At 42.6% G+C, this 15,799-nt stretch overlaps 1 protein-coding gene across 1 annotated transcript in view; it reads left to right on the forward strand.

The window, feature by feature from the left end:
- Positions 1 to 15,506, forward strand: part of trabd2b (TraB domain containing 2B) — a 51,797-nt gene extending 36,291 nt beyond the window's left edge. The window contains exons 5-7 of the mRNA XM_068743635.1: positions 12,494 to 12,590; positions 14,269 to 14,526; positions 14,724 to 15,506. Of these exons, the coding sequence (XP_068599736.1) occupies positions 12,494 to 12,590; positions 14,269 to 14,526; positions 14,724 to 14,958 (590 nt within the window). The 3' untranslated portion in view covers positions 14,959 to 15,506. The remainder of the gene's footprint in view (positions 1 to 12,493; positions 12,591 to 14,268; positions 14,527 to 14,723) is intronic.
- Positions 15,507 to 15,799: the final 293 nt, after the last annotated feature.

Below are 15,799 nucleotides of genomic sequence, written 5' to 3' on the forward strand. Positions count from 1 at the left end.
TGATGTCACCACTTTTCAGTGGTGATTTGGTGCTGACTCAGGCACGTCCAACATTTATTGTGGTGAGGCTATCCACTACACACTGCCCTTTTTTTGTTTGTTTGTTTGTTAGATTTATCCTCATTTGGCTCCCAGTAAAGTTACAATTCTAACTGGTATTGGGGCTAATAAACCTAAGCATATTCAAAGGAGTAATCTTCCTCCTCCACCTCCGCCACACGCTTTCAACCACAAAGGTAAATTGCACAATTATTACATTTTACTTTAGTGTTAATGTATAACTGTACTGTGCTTTTTTTCTTTTATAATGAAGGTTATATTTAATTCCTTCTGCCACACATACAAATGGGAAAATTGTTTCGGGTCACGAACGGAGTCAAAGAAAGTATTCAACTTGTGAACCGAGGTTCCACAGTATCACGAAAGCCACCCTGCGTAGAGATGAACAGCCAGTGTTAAAATAAAGGAAAGGTTGTCTCCAAATGGCTAAATAAGTAAATAAACCTCAAAGAAGGCGCTTGTTTGCATTAAAATGACATTTTCCATTCTGACCTCTGTTGGATGTTGGTCCATCATTAAAGCGTTAAAGTGTCAGCTTTCCTGAGCGTCCAGCCTGGCCTGCACAGAACGGGGTGAACGTGGGTGTCGGGTCGCCTGGAAGTTGCAGCATTGTGTGTGTGTGAGAGAAGTGACAGCTAGTGTTAGGTGATAAGAACCATTACAGTTCTAGCCTTCTGGGTGCGCGCGCACACACACACACACACACACACACATACAGTAAACACAGACATCTCAGTAAAGGCCAAAGGAAGGTAGAGCAGATAGCAGCCAATGAGGTCCAGATTTCTATTAGAAAACAGGGAATGGATTGCACTGTTGCCACTCTTGCACTCACAATGTGCATGTAATTTGTGTCCGATTTACTGAGGAGACGATAATTACACAATGTGTTTCTTGGGCTGCCTGCTGGGTTCATTCAAGGAGAGCCTCAAAGCTCAAGATGGAACCCAAAAACTAATACAAATAAATACGAATCTCAATTATACCGTAGATTTCAAACACTTAGCATAAGTGCGGTTCAATTATTATTGTAAAAACAAAATACAAATTAAATCATAATGGGTTTTAATACGGTTTGTAAAATTGCAGGATTGGATGTTTGATGGAATATAGGAGCTAATGGAAACTCTTAGTTTCAGGCTGCATGTTAGCGTTCCAGGCTGATGTGTCTTTTGTTGGTGCCAAAGGGCTTAAAAATGGAAGCACAGATGTAAAATTAATATGTTATGACCACACAGTTAAAAGTCATTAATGGGTCCCTGCAGATCTGCATGGAATAGAGGTTACTAAATGAAGTAATGAGTCCACAATAGACTGAGAAAATGTGAAACCACTCTCATGCTTATTCTTTCTCCTACCATTCGTTTCTGCCCTCCAGTCAATGCATGTAGAAACAGAGAGAAATTGGATGTAAATTGTGTCCCAGATGACAAATCGAGCAGATTTACAAAGAAAAGAAAACGACTCAAAGGGCTCAATAAATCAATTTTAACAATCGGCTTTAACAATGTCACTTCCATGCTTTAATCACAAAGCTTCCGCTCTCTCATCCATTAGTTCTGTCTTCGGTAAGATGACTCACGCTTTTATGGTACTGTAACTGCCCCTGCTGGACCCAGTTTCCCTTTGGCCGTAACTAGCCATGACATTTTATCATCCAGTGATGCCAGAGTGGAAGTGATGGCCTGGACTCCCAGCAATCTGACTGCATGGGCTCACGTTGCTCTTCAGGAGAATTTGAAGAAGTAGCTGTGGAAGTGGTCAGGCTCGCTTTGTGAGGGGAGTCCTGCTTATAGTCAGATTACAATCTGACTGCAATGAATATTTCCTGGTAATGAAGAGAAGTAAAGTGGACAGGGGGGGTGAGCGTTAATATTATCCAGACATATTTTAAATAAACACAATCTGGGGAGAACAGCCGTTTTCAGGTCAAATGTGGGCGTATAATAATGTGATCTCATAAAACCCAACCTTTATGGTCAAAAATCACATTAACACTGAAGGCAGTGGGCTCAGGGTAGGCGCACATGGCAGATTATCAAATGGAATATTCATTACGTGATCTTGACATGGCCAATGGTCTGTTCCTATAAAGCTCTGCATCTGTGAATGTGTCAGTGGCTGTTTCGTATTTATCAGGTTGCATTTCCACCATGCAAGATGTAAATATTAATTGCCACTCTCAATGCCTTTCCTTTTGACCCCTCACTTGCAGCCAGAACCAAATATAGGGTGCAGGAAGAAAACAGGGCTATGGGGAAAGAACTGAGGCAGCGCTCACTTCAAGGCCCTCTAGAGTTACTGAAGTTGTAGTCTGATCTGGGAGTTTTTTTTTTTTTTACAGCATAATTTAGTTAGTACATAAAGTAGTTCAGACGGGAAATCCATCTTTGCTAAGCCCAGCACCTTACTTCCCAGCCTCCCGGCTTTCGTCTTGCTGCACACCAACGCCTTCCTGTAGCACTTTATGTACTTGCAAAAGCCATTTCATAACCTTTACCCCTATCCCACACACACATATAGACGCACACACATGTTGAAAAGGCTTTTTTTTATTATTCTTACTTTCACCAACAGGTAGTTAATACATATTTCGGCGGTAAAAGCAGTCCGAGAGACATAAATGAATTACTCTAGGCAGTATAATGGGGACTGGCTGAGCACTACTAGTCCCTGGACCCCAGAGTTGGGCCAAAGTGTTTTCATATTGATGGCCCTCAAAAGCAATTCTGTTGACTTGAATCTCTGTTTCAGTCTGGAGGCTCATTGAGAATGCATTTTAAAAAGTGGGGTTCTTATGTGATGCATTTGCTTTGCTGTGAGCCTAGAATGCATCACTAAAACTCCATTAATCAAAAGGTTTTTATTGCAATCGTATCAAGAGACAACACATAAGGCTAAATAGGTCAGGCGCAGGTCATGCCACTGACATGTTCAGCCCGCAGCAGCAATTCGGCTGCATTTGCTGCAGCTGGTTAATTCATATTTTCACATTTTGTCTTTCTTTTTCATTTGATGTCATAAGTATCAGTCATTTTTACTTTATTATGCATGCTGTATTGTTGTTGTTTTATATATATTGCTGTGTGTTTTCTAGTTAGGTACTTTTTAATTTTAGTTTTGATAACTGCTATACATGTAAATAAACATTTTTATTTCTATTGTTGTTGTTGTTGTTGTTATATCTTAGTCTAGTTTGCTGCAGCCTTTTCACGCTGCAGCTAAGTCAGGGATGTTTTAATGCAGCCAGGTCTTTCCTTTCACTGAAATCCAAAGTTTCCTATTTTCCGGCTAAGGAGAAGCCGGGTGTGGGCGAGACGGATGCTGGGTGCATCCGGGTTCTGAGAGTCCACTCTTTGCCTGGCAGAATTCCTGGCTTTCTAGTCTTGGTTCTGACTCTTCTCACGTCACTGCCTGCAACTCCTCCCTGAGTTGTTGATCTTTTTGCTGATCAAACAAGATATCGAAATCCTACTGATGATAAACTAGGTAAAGTCTTTGAACTTGCGTCCCCATAATTAACATAGAGTAACATCTGTGCTGCTGAAAATTTGCTGCTGAGTTTGGTTTAGGTTGAGGGCCATATCCTCTGGTAAACAATTAACAAACAAAGGCAACCAGTTTGTTTACACATTAGCCATAACTACTTCATAATGTGATAATATGTTAGGGCTGAGAATTTGACATGTACCAAAATAATGCAATTGGCTTTCTCGCTGATTGCTGATTAATTTTTTGGGCCGAAGTCGGCATCATATATTTTTTACTGATTGTTTATTCATCTGAAATTGCTATTGAGTTTGTCTTTAATCTAATTCTACTCACAGGAAACCACTGTGGTCAGCATTGTTTACAGTGTTATGTAATGACATTAGCCTTCTGTGTGAGGCTAAGTGAACACATTACTGTTTCCCCATGGACAGAGTTGCACAGCAACACCAGATGATTACAGGAAAGGGAAGTGAGCTCACGGACACCTGGTTCAAATGGATAAAAGCCTCAATGCACCTTTTTAAGCACTCAAACAGAAAAATACACATCTTTAGTTGCTCTCAGTTTCAATCAAAAACAAACACACTTTGATTTGTGCACACACATGCATACGTGTATCATTTGGGATGATGAGTGGAGCACTGTGAGGGACAGTGTGCTGCAGGAACCCGGGTGTGTTTCAGCAGGTTTTCATTTGCCAGCTCTCTGGCTGCTGCTGCCTCGTCTTATTGAAAACATCCAATGGAATTTCCTGAAGTTGCCACGGCCTAGAGACCACTTCACACACACACACAAAAACTCGCGCTTCCACGTGCGCTGGCGCACACTTGTGACACAAAAGTCATATGATGTTTTTAATTCATGGCCAAAAAGGTTGCGTTGCTGTCAAAGATAAACATGTAGTGCTTGTTTGTAAGCCTGATGCACATCCGGTTGCGTTGTGCCGCGCGGGCCTGTAGCGGCCCGTCATGCAGATGAAGTGGACCCATGTGTTTGCAGTGGCTCGTGGCGCCGTGAAGTGATGGTGGTCACCTTGTCTCAGCAACTCGTCCTCTCATGCCTGCCGCTCTCGGCCCTTCTTCTCGTTCGTCCGTCTTTCTGTTCCTGCCTGCTCTCCTGTTTCTGTCCCGTAACGCTACGTCTCCCTGCTCAGCCTCACGCTGTCTCCTCTGTTTCATGTCGTCTTTGTCTCTGAATCGAGCAGGCTTTAAATGAAGTGATGGAGATGACACGAACACACGTGTTGTTCCCTGCTTGGCAGAAGGGACGGGTATGAAGAGATGCTGATGTATGTGTGTTGCTGCGTAGTCTGCGGTGTTTGGGTCCAACAGAGCGCTTCTTATGTCCTGTTGCAATATCAATGAGAAAGTCCTAGCAGGGCTACCCCCGCCTCTCTTCACTTACTCTCACTCACGCAGACACAAATGCTTGTCTCGGAAACTATTTGGAAGACTTTTCAAATAATATTTTTTTCCTTTGTTGCTATTGTTTAGTTTTTTAATATGCATGAAAGGTCAGTTTAATTTTAATTTGAAGCACCAGAAATGAACTTAATGTAACATGTTCTTCATTTTCACTCTTGCTGTATAATAGTACAAATATAACAGTATTGATGAAACTAATTATGTGCTGTGCAGATTTTGTATTCATAAAAAATAAAAAAGATTTTAGAAGGTCAGTTGGCATGGAATGACAAAACTATGCTTCATTATGAGATTTGCTCAAGGCTTCATTGTGGTGTCCTTAAATATTTACATGTATACATCCAACATGAATGACTTGGGTTGTGAATATGACATATAAAGTTGTTTAAGTAAGTACCCGGTTTATAAACCAGAATAGATAAACTCACTCACAATAAACTGCTAGAGAGATATGATTTTTCTCACGGTTCCTACATCTCATTATTTGTAGAACTATATTTAAAAAGAAAAACCGGCCAAGTTGACAACATCAGCGGTCATTCATTTTAACTACTATAGAAACACAATTAGCTCGTTGGTGATGCTAATATTGTGTTTTGAATATTCAGGCACGAAATGTGAGACTCTACAACTGCTTGGATCCGCACTGCAGCTCGATTTAAATGGTCACAGCTCATTTATGTTGCTCGTTTGAAGATTACACACTTCATTAAGGACTAAAAGTGATTCTCGCAGCCTTTCCAAGGCTAAAAAGCACAATGCCACATTTCATAAACATGCGAATGCTTCACTCTTGCTTACTTGTCTTGATTATTTCAACATAAATATTACCCTGAATGCACCACAGTGGAATGCAAACTGAGATTTCTTGTCTGCATTTCTACAGCTGTTAGAGCAAAATACTTTTTATCCATTATATTTATGTATTTATTTGATTTGTCCTCACATTTAGAAATCTCCGTCAACATGACAATTATGTGTGGTTTTGGAAATGACTTGTGTATTTATAAATCTCCTATAAACACGCGCGCACACACACACACACACCTCATGGAGTCATGCACACAAATATGTACTCTGTTAAAACCTATAAACCTACACATACTCCCTATGCTCCACAGCTGAGAGGAACAAAAACAAACAATAAAGGCAATTTTCACCAAATGTTATTTGCTTTGCAGGGCCCGGCTCAGCTCCCCTCCCTCCACATCCTTTCTTTTTGCACCTTTGTACCCCCCCCCCCCCCTCTTTCCTCATCGAACCCACTTTCTTCACTTTCACTCGGTGGACCACCGGGGCTTTTCAGACTGTGGCAGCAAGGCTCAGGCAGTCTAAATATTTAAACGTGGCGAATCACTTTAAAGCTTTAAACATAGCACTGCTGAGCCCCCCCTCCAGCCTTTCTGACACGGACTGATGTCAGCCACACCACCGTGCAGCAGTCAGTCTCTGGATCTGATTCCCCAGCAACTCCCTTGATCTTGGTATTTGACCAGAACGTCAACCAGAACTTGGAAGTTAAAAACTCTGTCAACAACTGTCACTCATAACGCCTCAGCATGGCGCATGGAGACGAGCGGACGTTGTGCCGCATAGGAAGTGAAGTCATTATGGAGATGAGGAATGAATGAGGGATGTGGGATGTTCAGAGGAAAGATTCTTTATTCCTCTGCTGCAAATCAAGGCGGATTTTACTATCAGATTTGTTTTATTTTTTCTAGATTTGTAATGCTCTGTTTTGAAGGCAATGTTTTTTTCTGAATTACGATGAGTACTTGTTTCCCCTTCCCTCTGTTAATCCAAAAGCTGCTATGTGATTCCCAGTTCCAGAGAGCTGGAAATGGAAACACACAGGAAGGCAAGGGGGGGGATGCTGCGCTTGTTAAAATCTTTGCTGCATTACTCATATGTTGTTCAAGGAGACAGTTCCACACAGGATAGGGAAGAGAAAAAGTTTCCCCTCACAGGTAAAGAAATAAAAAATGTGTGCACCAATTTGTTTAGCACAAAAACAGTAAAACTTAAAGCCCATTGCCTAAACCTAACGTAAAAAGAAGAGGATGGCTGTATGCCCCCGTCGCCTCCTGAGCCTCCTGAGCTACAGCCACGCCTGCAAAACTAGCAAGCAAGTACTAGTGATATTCATAATAGCAAGGATGCAAACCAACTAATTCATCTTAAATGTTACGCGCGCCCCTTGGCGAGGATTTCTGTGTGTTCTTTCCTAAAATCACCTCTTATCAAACCTCTTATATGGAGTGTTACACAGACAGACAGAAATAAGCACATGTGTGCATTTGCAGGAACAGAATGCAAAAGGCATATTACTCAGTGGAGGCTGCTGCTAGATCATTGTGGCGTGAGAGTTTCTTTTTCAAATGTTAGTTTCCACACTTTGCCTTCACCTTCCTATGCTGCGCTGCTATTGCAGTTCACCCCTGTGAATTGTTTAACTCTGAGTGCTGTACTATTCTATAGTGTGTCAATGGCATTAACAGTAGCGCATTGTTCAGACTTGACTGTTCGCTTACACGAAGGTTTGCTAGAGTGGGATGCAGGTTTTTCCAGACAACATGAGGATTCACTGAACTACTCGAACCCTTAAATTCTCTACCTGGCTTGTCAATTTCAAGACATTTTCCTTTCCTTTATCATCCGCTCTAACCCTATGCAATACATTCACGCACACATGGAGGCGAGAAAAACGTTTCCCCTTGTCTCAGCCTGTGCACACACTCATAAAGGACCACATTTCCATTCAAATCTACAGAGGAACATGTCATTGTTGGCATAATGTGGTTTAATTTCCCCTTCTCTGTTTGAGTTCTCCCTTCAATGTGCTCTTTTATTGTCTGATTTTCCCCTCCTCTTCTCATCTCTCTTTCATCCTCATCCGTTTCATGTGGGGATGGAACAGCCTGTTTGTTTGCATCATGAAGTAACAACATGCCCGGCCTGCACTCTGCCTTAGTGGAGGATGTAATCCCTCTCGCCGTCTGGTTACACTCCATACATGCATGTTACTCTTCTCCACCTCTATCAGCTCCAGTTTACTCGTTCCGCCCCTAGGCTGCTATTTGTACTCTTCTCCTTCATGTTTCTATCTTCATGTTTCTATCTTCATAGTCTGCTTCCAAGCCATGTGGGATTTTTTTTGAAGCCACTACTTTCATCAGGTGATCCGCTGTTTACTCTGTGTAATTGCAAACACATTTGTTTGCTCAGACCAGAACAATAACATGAACCGCTTCCTGTAACTTTTCTTCATTTTTTGGATTAATGTCAGTTTCCATTCAGCTCCTGCACAGTTACCAGCTGGTCTTTGCACTTTGGGAGCTGATCCGTGGGTGCAAAGGGTGAATGGACATAAAGGGAGGTGTGTTGAGGCTGACCCTATGATGGAGAGGAAGGGAAACGGCGCTCGAGTGATAGGAGGAGCGCAGGCCTAGGCCCGGGTGTGAGTTAAGAGGTGCTGACATTGCTGTAGTGGAGCCTGGCTAGTGACCAGGGAGACATGCTGCAACACCTCCTTTGGAGCACACACTAAAGCTTTGTATCAGTAAGAAGACATAAGTGCACAAACAGAGGTTGGAAAGTGAGCCAATGAGCAAAAAGACTTCAAATATTGGAAAGGAGGAGGTGTCTACAATAAACACAGAGGAGAGAAGAAGGACGTTGAGTTTACCCTCAATGAGAACCAGGATGGAGAGGTTTCCAAACAGAGGAGTAATTGGGTTATTAACTCTGCGCTCAGGAACCACAGGAGGAGAAACACCCTGTTGAGGTACTGCACACACTGCAAAAGGAGCGGTTGCAACGATACATCAAATTTCATCCGATATTTTCCAACAGAGAAAAATATTTGAAGCATATCTGCTGTATTAGATTAATAACAGCAGCGCGGCGAGAAAGACTGGCAGGTGTGATGATGTGTGGGTTATCTCATGTATGCCTGCGCCTGAGCCACAGATCACTCAGCAGATGGACTACCGTGATGTGAACGAAGATAGAACCGGAGGCAGTACCCCAGGTTCATACGAGATATCAACTGAAGGTGTGTTTTCAGTGTGAAATCCAGTCAGGAAGATGATAGTGTATTATGGTTATGAATCAAAGGCTACAGGAAGGTTTTGGCTGCGATCAACTCTTAATAACTAAACACATCCTGTCTCATGCTTCAAGTCAGTTTCTCAGTATCTAATGAAAGGTCCCGATCTTTCTCCTGAACTTACCCACTTGCTCTGGGCGAGCGATTAAACATAAACCGGAAAAACACTCGTCATGGAAAGGAAGGCGCTTGCAAAACAGGTCAGGATACAGCGTAAGTGAGAAATGCAACGGCATGTTTGAAATAAGGTCATAATTAACTGCAGAATTTCTCCGCGGAAAAAAGGAAATTACATATTTTGCTATTTGAATACCAGAAATTTCACATTTCAACTGTTTTAAATTGAACTCCTGAAATCTTTTATACGGTATAACTCCCCAAACACATTTGATAGCTTTTGAACAACTGAGATTTACACATGACAGCATGTTTATCAGCGTACTGCAGATGCAGTCCACCTATTAGAGGCGCACGCATGCAGAGGAGCAAGTCGAAGTCAGCTGACCTCTCATTACGTCTCAGATAATGAAATAAACTGCGTGCTTCGGAAACATCACGCAGTTTACTGTTTTACAAGAGATTAACCCAAGCAAACACGTTACAGGCCGTCTTGTAATCTGTAATATATTCTATAAATTAAAATTATGGAATATTGTAAAAGGAATAGTCAGCATATTGAACATTTAAGCAATGTCACTTGTCTCCCTTGAGGAAAACCACAATTTCATCATACAAATAAACGAGTAGGCAAAAAGACACTGGCATCTGGGTGTGTTACAGATGACAGCAGAGTGGAGGAACTCCAGTCAGATTGACCTCACACCCTGCAGAACACACAGGAGGCTCGCCTCTTTACCTCCAGCCGGCAGGAATTAATGAAATAGCTGCTTGACACAGATATGAGGGTGGTTGAATCTGTCAGCGTGCAGTCACTGAATGAGCTGCTGACTTTGGCCCCCGTCTGCTGTCAGGAGGAGGGATGAAGGAAAAGAGAAAGGAATGTAAGAGGAATTATTCTCGGCTGTACTTTAACAGGTATTTTGATTGGATACATTTTAGCAGTAATTTTGTCATGTTTAATTATACTTTAAGTTTAGCATACTGACAACGATAACATATCACCCATAGGTTTTGGAGTCGGGTTTTCACTTCAAGAGCTGAATGTTACTTAGTTTGGGTTTGGTTTTATATAGCTCATATTTCTAAGGCTGTAACTAGGAACAAATGTGGAACAATGTGAATGCTTTAATCAACATTACATTGTTTGGGTAGCAATTTTTACAACATTAGAAGTAATTAGTCTCCATTGACTCTCAATTTATCACAACTGGCTACTTTTACTGGCATTTTGTGACATCAATCAACCATAAATTACATATGTTCAGTTTCTCCACAAAATTACCAAATATTGGGGGAAATAGTAAAAACAAGACTGGAGACAGGCATGCGGCATCGGCATGCTAACATACATATTGTATGTTGGCTATCTGAGCTAATCATCTGTCATTTGAACGATCATGCCAATATTTAATTATTGGCACTAAGAGGAATGTAAATCTGGGGCTGATGGAAGTATCAATAAAACTGTATTTATAAAACGAAATATAGGACGACATTAATTTTTTATTCAATGATGGTACATGGAAATATGCAATGCATTGCCATTGTCAGAGTGAGTCATTGATTTTTACTGCCATCCTGAATAAAATCAATGTTGTTGCAATTGCATTTTAATGTCAGAGCAGCGTAGCAAAGATTTGTTTTATTTAATCTAATCTATTTATTTAATCTAATCTAATCTAATCTACTCTATTCTTCTTCATTAAATAGAATCAACCTGAACTAATTGTCTGACAAGATAATGGTTTCTGTTACTGTTTTGTAAGTCAGTCCAAACATTCTATCCCTAAGTAGCATAATTAAAATAAATTAATCCCTGCTACAGGGAGGATATTTAGTCTGCATAATTATACTAACGCAAGACCAGTCAGTCAGACCGATGTGTAATCCCACCTGATCTTGTGCTGTTGTTTGAAGCCTCCTTTCACTCCTTTCACTCAGAACTGCCTTTGAACACGACTGCCAAGAAAGTGTAGCACCCCCGTGCCTCTTTCTTGACTTTCAGGAATGACCGGGAACATTGTAATGATAAAATTGTCAGCGCGTGAGGAGCCGAGTAGGAGCAGAACACCTCGACAAAAAGCGAGAAAGAGGCTCCAATATTGTCAACGTGCTGTTAATAAGCTGTGGTAAAGGGCTGAGATGTTTGTGTGTGTGTGTGTGCAAATGTTTGCATATGTAAGTTTGTGTATGTGAGAGCACAAATATGATGTCAGGCTACATTACATCTTATTGCTGAGTTGAGTGACGTGCAGGATTATCGGCTGATGGGAGAAATTAAAAATGTCTTTTATCAGGGCTTGGCTGGGGTCCACATGTTTGATGTTTGCCTGAAAGGATCATCACACACAAGGTGAGGGAAAGAGGAAGAGGTGCGGAGCGGAGCGGAGCGCAGGCAGCAGGTTAGGTGCCGACACTATGGCTTCATTACAGAGCAACAAGTGCCCAGAAAAGACCTGTAACTGCCGCAGGACAAGTTCCACAGTGAAAAGAGGTGAAAGGGGGGGAGGTCTACTGAACATAGAACACATCCACTGTTGGGTCCAGCGTCCAGGGATGTCCTTAAAGTCTGTCTCAGATCCAAGAATGCTATTTTTTTAAAGAGGATGTATCAGATCAAGTTAAGTTTTTGTGTGTGTTTGTGTGTAAGGATGATACAAATATGTAATATTGAACCCGATATTATTATTACATGTCATTCTGGTCATGTTCTCATCGACTCTGATGGTGATCCATCATCTACTAGTTTGACTCGGAGCAACAAATCCGGGCGAGAACCAGGGAATGCTTTTAGAATTCACACTCTGGGAACAATGAATTCTGGAACCGTCCAACATTGCAAACCCCAAAAGTAGGTTTCACATCATAAATGATGAGTTGGAAGCCTTGCCTTCAGCTCCTTGCAAGCTAGAGGACCACCAAGGTCTTAAGAATTCATTGTCCGATAAACGTGAATGTCTGTACAAATCGTCACGCAGCCAAAGGTTGTTGGGACAATGGTTTCCCCTCCAACTCCCCATATTACAGGATACGTTCATATTGTTCAGCTGCATCTTAAAACAATATGCTCAAGGTCCGTATGTGCATGAGAAGAGTTCATGTTCTCAAAGTCCAAGTGTTGAGGCGACAACATTTTCTTTAAATTGCTGTAACATTTGTCATAGAAACACCATCCAGGTTATTTTCAGTGAAGACAATTACACGCTCAACATCAAATAAATACTTTGACTCGGTCTTGCTTCTCCTGGATCTGTCATCGCTGATGTTTGCCTCTGCTCTACTGTTTTAGGTCACTTCCTGGGGAATCACAGTGTGCTGGACATTCTGAGACAGGAGGGCTACGACGTCGTCCATTTGCCCCCTGATCACCAGGAGCCGGCCACAGAGTGAGTGAACAGGGATGAGAGAGAGCGGAGCACGCATGCTGCTTTGAGCACTGAGGTCCATCTATCATCAGTCAAATCGGCAACACACATCCGGAGTTGTTTGATGATAAAATGTACAGTTTATTTTGGGGGGAATGCGAAAATAATTCCAGTGGGTCATTTATGAGCGCTGAATCATTCCAGATCTGTGCAGGTGATCAGTCACGGGTGATCCGGTCAACCGACCAAAACGACAATGTGATAATAGGATGATATGAAACAAAACCTTTTAGTACCCTTCGTTACTGGCAACTGAGCAGATACAAGTAGACGTACGTCAACAAAGTGAATCAGGGAGAGAACCAGCTACGCCTGGTAAATTGATGCCATTCTCTCTGCAGCTATTTAGCCTGAGCAGATTTATTGCAGTGCAATGATGATACGGTCCAAAACTCCCTCACCGTCCTTCCTCACTGGCTCCTTTCCTTCCCTCTCTTCATATCTCCTCTGGCTGAACTGAAGTTCCCATGAGTGGAATTGATTAGCCGCCAGCACCATAGTCAACACAAACATACACACAAATACATGTGTGTTCATGGGGGGGGGGGGGAGTGGAGCGATGCACAGTGCCAAGGAGCAGGGCTGCACACTCTGAAACTCCCACAGAGGTTTGGCGCCGCAAAGCATTTCCACAATCCTGTGTGTGCTCGCATGTCTGTCATGCCATGTCTGCGCTTATACCATCGTGTCCTGGCGTAGAGCAGCTTCAAGGGTTGGTCCTTGGGCCCATTTAGCAGAAACAAAAAAAAAAGGAAGGGCATCACTTTTTAAGTAGTGATTCCATCCATCTGTCCTGCAATGTCTGCAGAGTTGTTGGCTTTCGCTAGTGGTTCTGGTTTAAAAGATAACATGTCGATCGACTTGGTCACAAAACACTCAGGTTTGTTGCACACATACACACACACACACACACAACCACAAGACCACACACTTACATGTGTGTTTTACATAGTCTCTTTTGGCTCTTCAAGGCTAAATGGCATGACAGGTGAAAGGACAAAATTCAGGGAAATGGCAGAGAGAGGTGTTTCTAGAAGCTGTCAGCCTGACGCCAGATCTGTTTGGGCAAAATGTTGAGTGTTTATGTGACTGAAAGACGAAGCAGAAGAGTACCAGGGGCCCACAGCTATCATCAGCCCGACCAAGTGGGGAGGGAGCGTCAAGCCTGTAGATGTAAATGAATGAGCAGCAGAAACCATGACTCAGATCCATCCTACAAACCATCGTACCATGTGGAAACGGGAGGATTCAGTAGCCTGAACCCTTGTTTTAGTGAGGCTGCTTTAGACAAAGCACCAGTAGTTTTAATCCGACGTTGTGCCTTGAAGTCAAACAGGAGCCATATTGACAGGGAAAAAACAAGAGAGGGGAAAGTATAAGTAATAGTGGAGGAAAGAGGACCGTGGCAAATGTTTTTCACGAGAACTTGTGATTCTGGGTGGTCGGCTGTGGGCAGATGTCAATAGTACAGGGTAATTCTGCCAGTCAGTAACCTTTACAGGCCATGGAGGCCTGTGTGGTGTTCATGTCCTTGACTGAGAAAATGTGTTGTAAAAAAATAAAATACAATCCACAATATAATTGTATTCATAAAAAATCCCCCCCCCCCCCCCCCCATTTCTGCTTTTTCCTTCTGTAGGAGCAGACCAACAGAAGAACCCACAGTGGGGTTCAGTGAGGAGAGTTCTGACACATCCCCCACCGGCTGGCCGACCAGTCCACCAGACGACCCAGAGCTCACGCCCGGCCTCGGAGATGAGGAGCTGCCTCACATGTTGCTCCCCGACAGCCTGAGCCAGCTGGAAGAATTTGGACGACACAAACGACCTCGCAAAGCCCACCGCGATCATGGAAGACCCCGCCTCTTCAGCGACCTGTGGGTTCGCATTGGGGATAGGTGAGGTCTCTGACATGTGATGCAGTGAGTGATCAGCTCTTCGGCAGACATTACTCTATGAAGTAATGGAAGAGGGTTTTTGGATTCGGCTGCGAGAGTGATATTTGTGTAAATGATGACGTAGAATATTTGGAAATGTTTTTTTATGATTGTCTAATAATGAAACTAAGAAATAAAACCTTCCCTCTCTGCCCCAGCACGACTCCATCACCCAGTGTCAGAATACTCAACGGCTATGTGACAGCGGAGCCTCCAATGACCCATCGAGAGCAACACATGCGGAGGGAGGTCCAGACCACGAAGAGCCATCCCAGTCTGTCCTCACCCCCCCCAACTCAGCCCAGCTCAGCCCGGCCAGCCTTCACCCACAGCGCGCTCATCCGATCCTGTGTTTTAGCCTGGCTGTTGTCACATGTGCTGTTCACGTCCTGATCACAGAGCAGTGCGCTGAAGAAATATACTGATCTCTGCATCAGGACAGTGGAATCCAACCAACAGCAGCAAAACGACTGAGCTGAAGCGTAGAGCTCAACCCACAGGGACGGATCGGCTCCAGCAAATCTATCCCATCTTAAAGTGTGTGGAATAAGACATGACACAAGCAAATCAGGTGGATAATGTCCGAAGGCTGCAGCCTTCAAGCGTCCTGTCAGTATTAGGGTTCAATAACAACGCCATAGGTCATAGGACAATGAAGACCTGTACACTGTTTGTTGTGGAATCTTATACAGAAAACTGTAATGCCGTTAGAAATAACAGCAACATTAATGAGAATAGTGCATACTAATTACAGCTATAATTGCTTAAAACCTGCAGTCAAAAAAGTACTGTGTAGGAGGTGGAGCAGCAAGTTTTGTAAATTGTGCATTTTGTTAATAAATAATGATTCTATATTTATTATTTCTAGAAGAAGAGTATATTTTCTTTTTTCTTTTCTTTTTTTTAAAGATAAATGAAATAAAACAAACGTGGAAAACTGATTACATGTTTCTATTGTCTGTACATCTTGTCAGAAAACATCAAATACATACAGGTTATATATGATGATGGTATCAATTACAGTACAAGTTCTTGAGCACGTTACCGGAGCAGAGGCGCTGAAGAGAAACCTGCTCTACAGGTGAGCTCAGCCTGCCACCTGCTGGCTGCAAAACAAAACTGTCTCGTGTTTACCGGTTATCAGATCATACAGTCACAATTAATGTTGCCATGTTTGTTTTTTAAAACTAGGGTCCTCGTTCATGAAGAAAATGTCTGACTGTATTTTAGATTT

This window comes from Brachionichthys hirsutus, chromosome 9 (genome assembly GCF_040956055.1).
Source record: "Brachionichthys hirsutus isolate HB-005 chromosome 9, CSIRO-AGI_Bhir_v1, whole genome shotgun sequence".
NCBI lineage: Eukaryota > Metazoa > Chordata > Actinopteri > Lophiiformes > Brachionichthyidae > Brachionichthys > Brachionichthys hirsutus.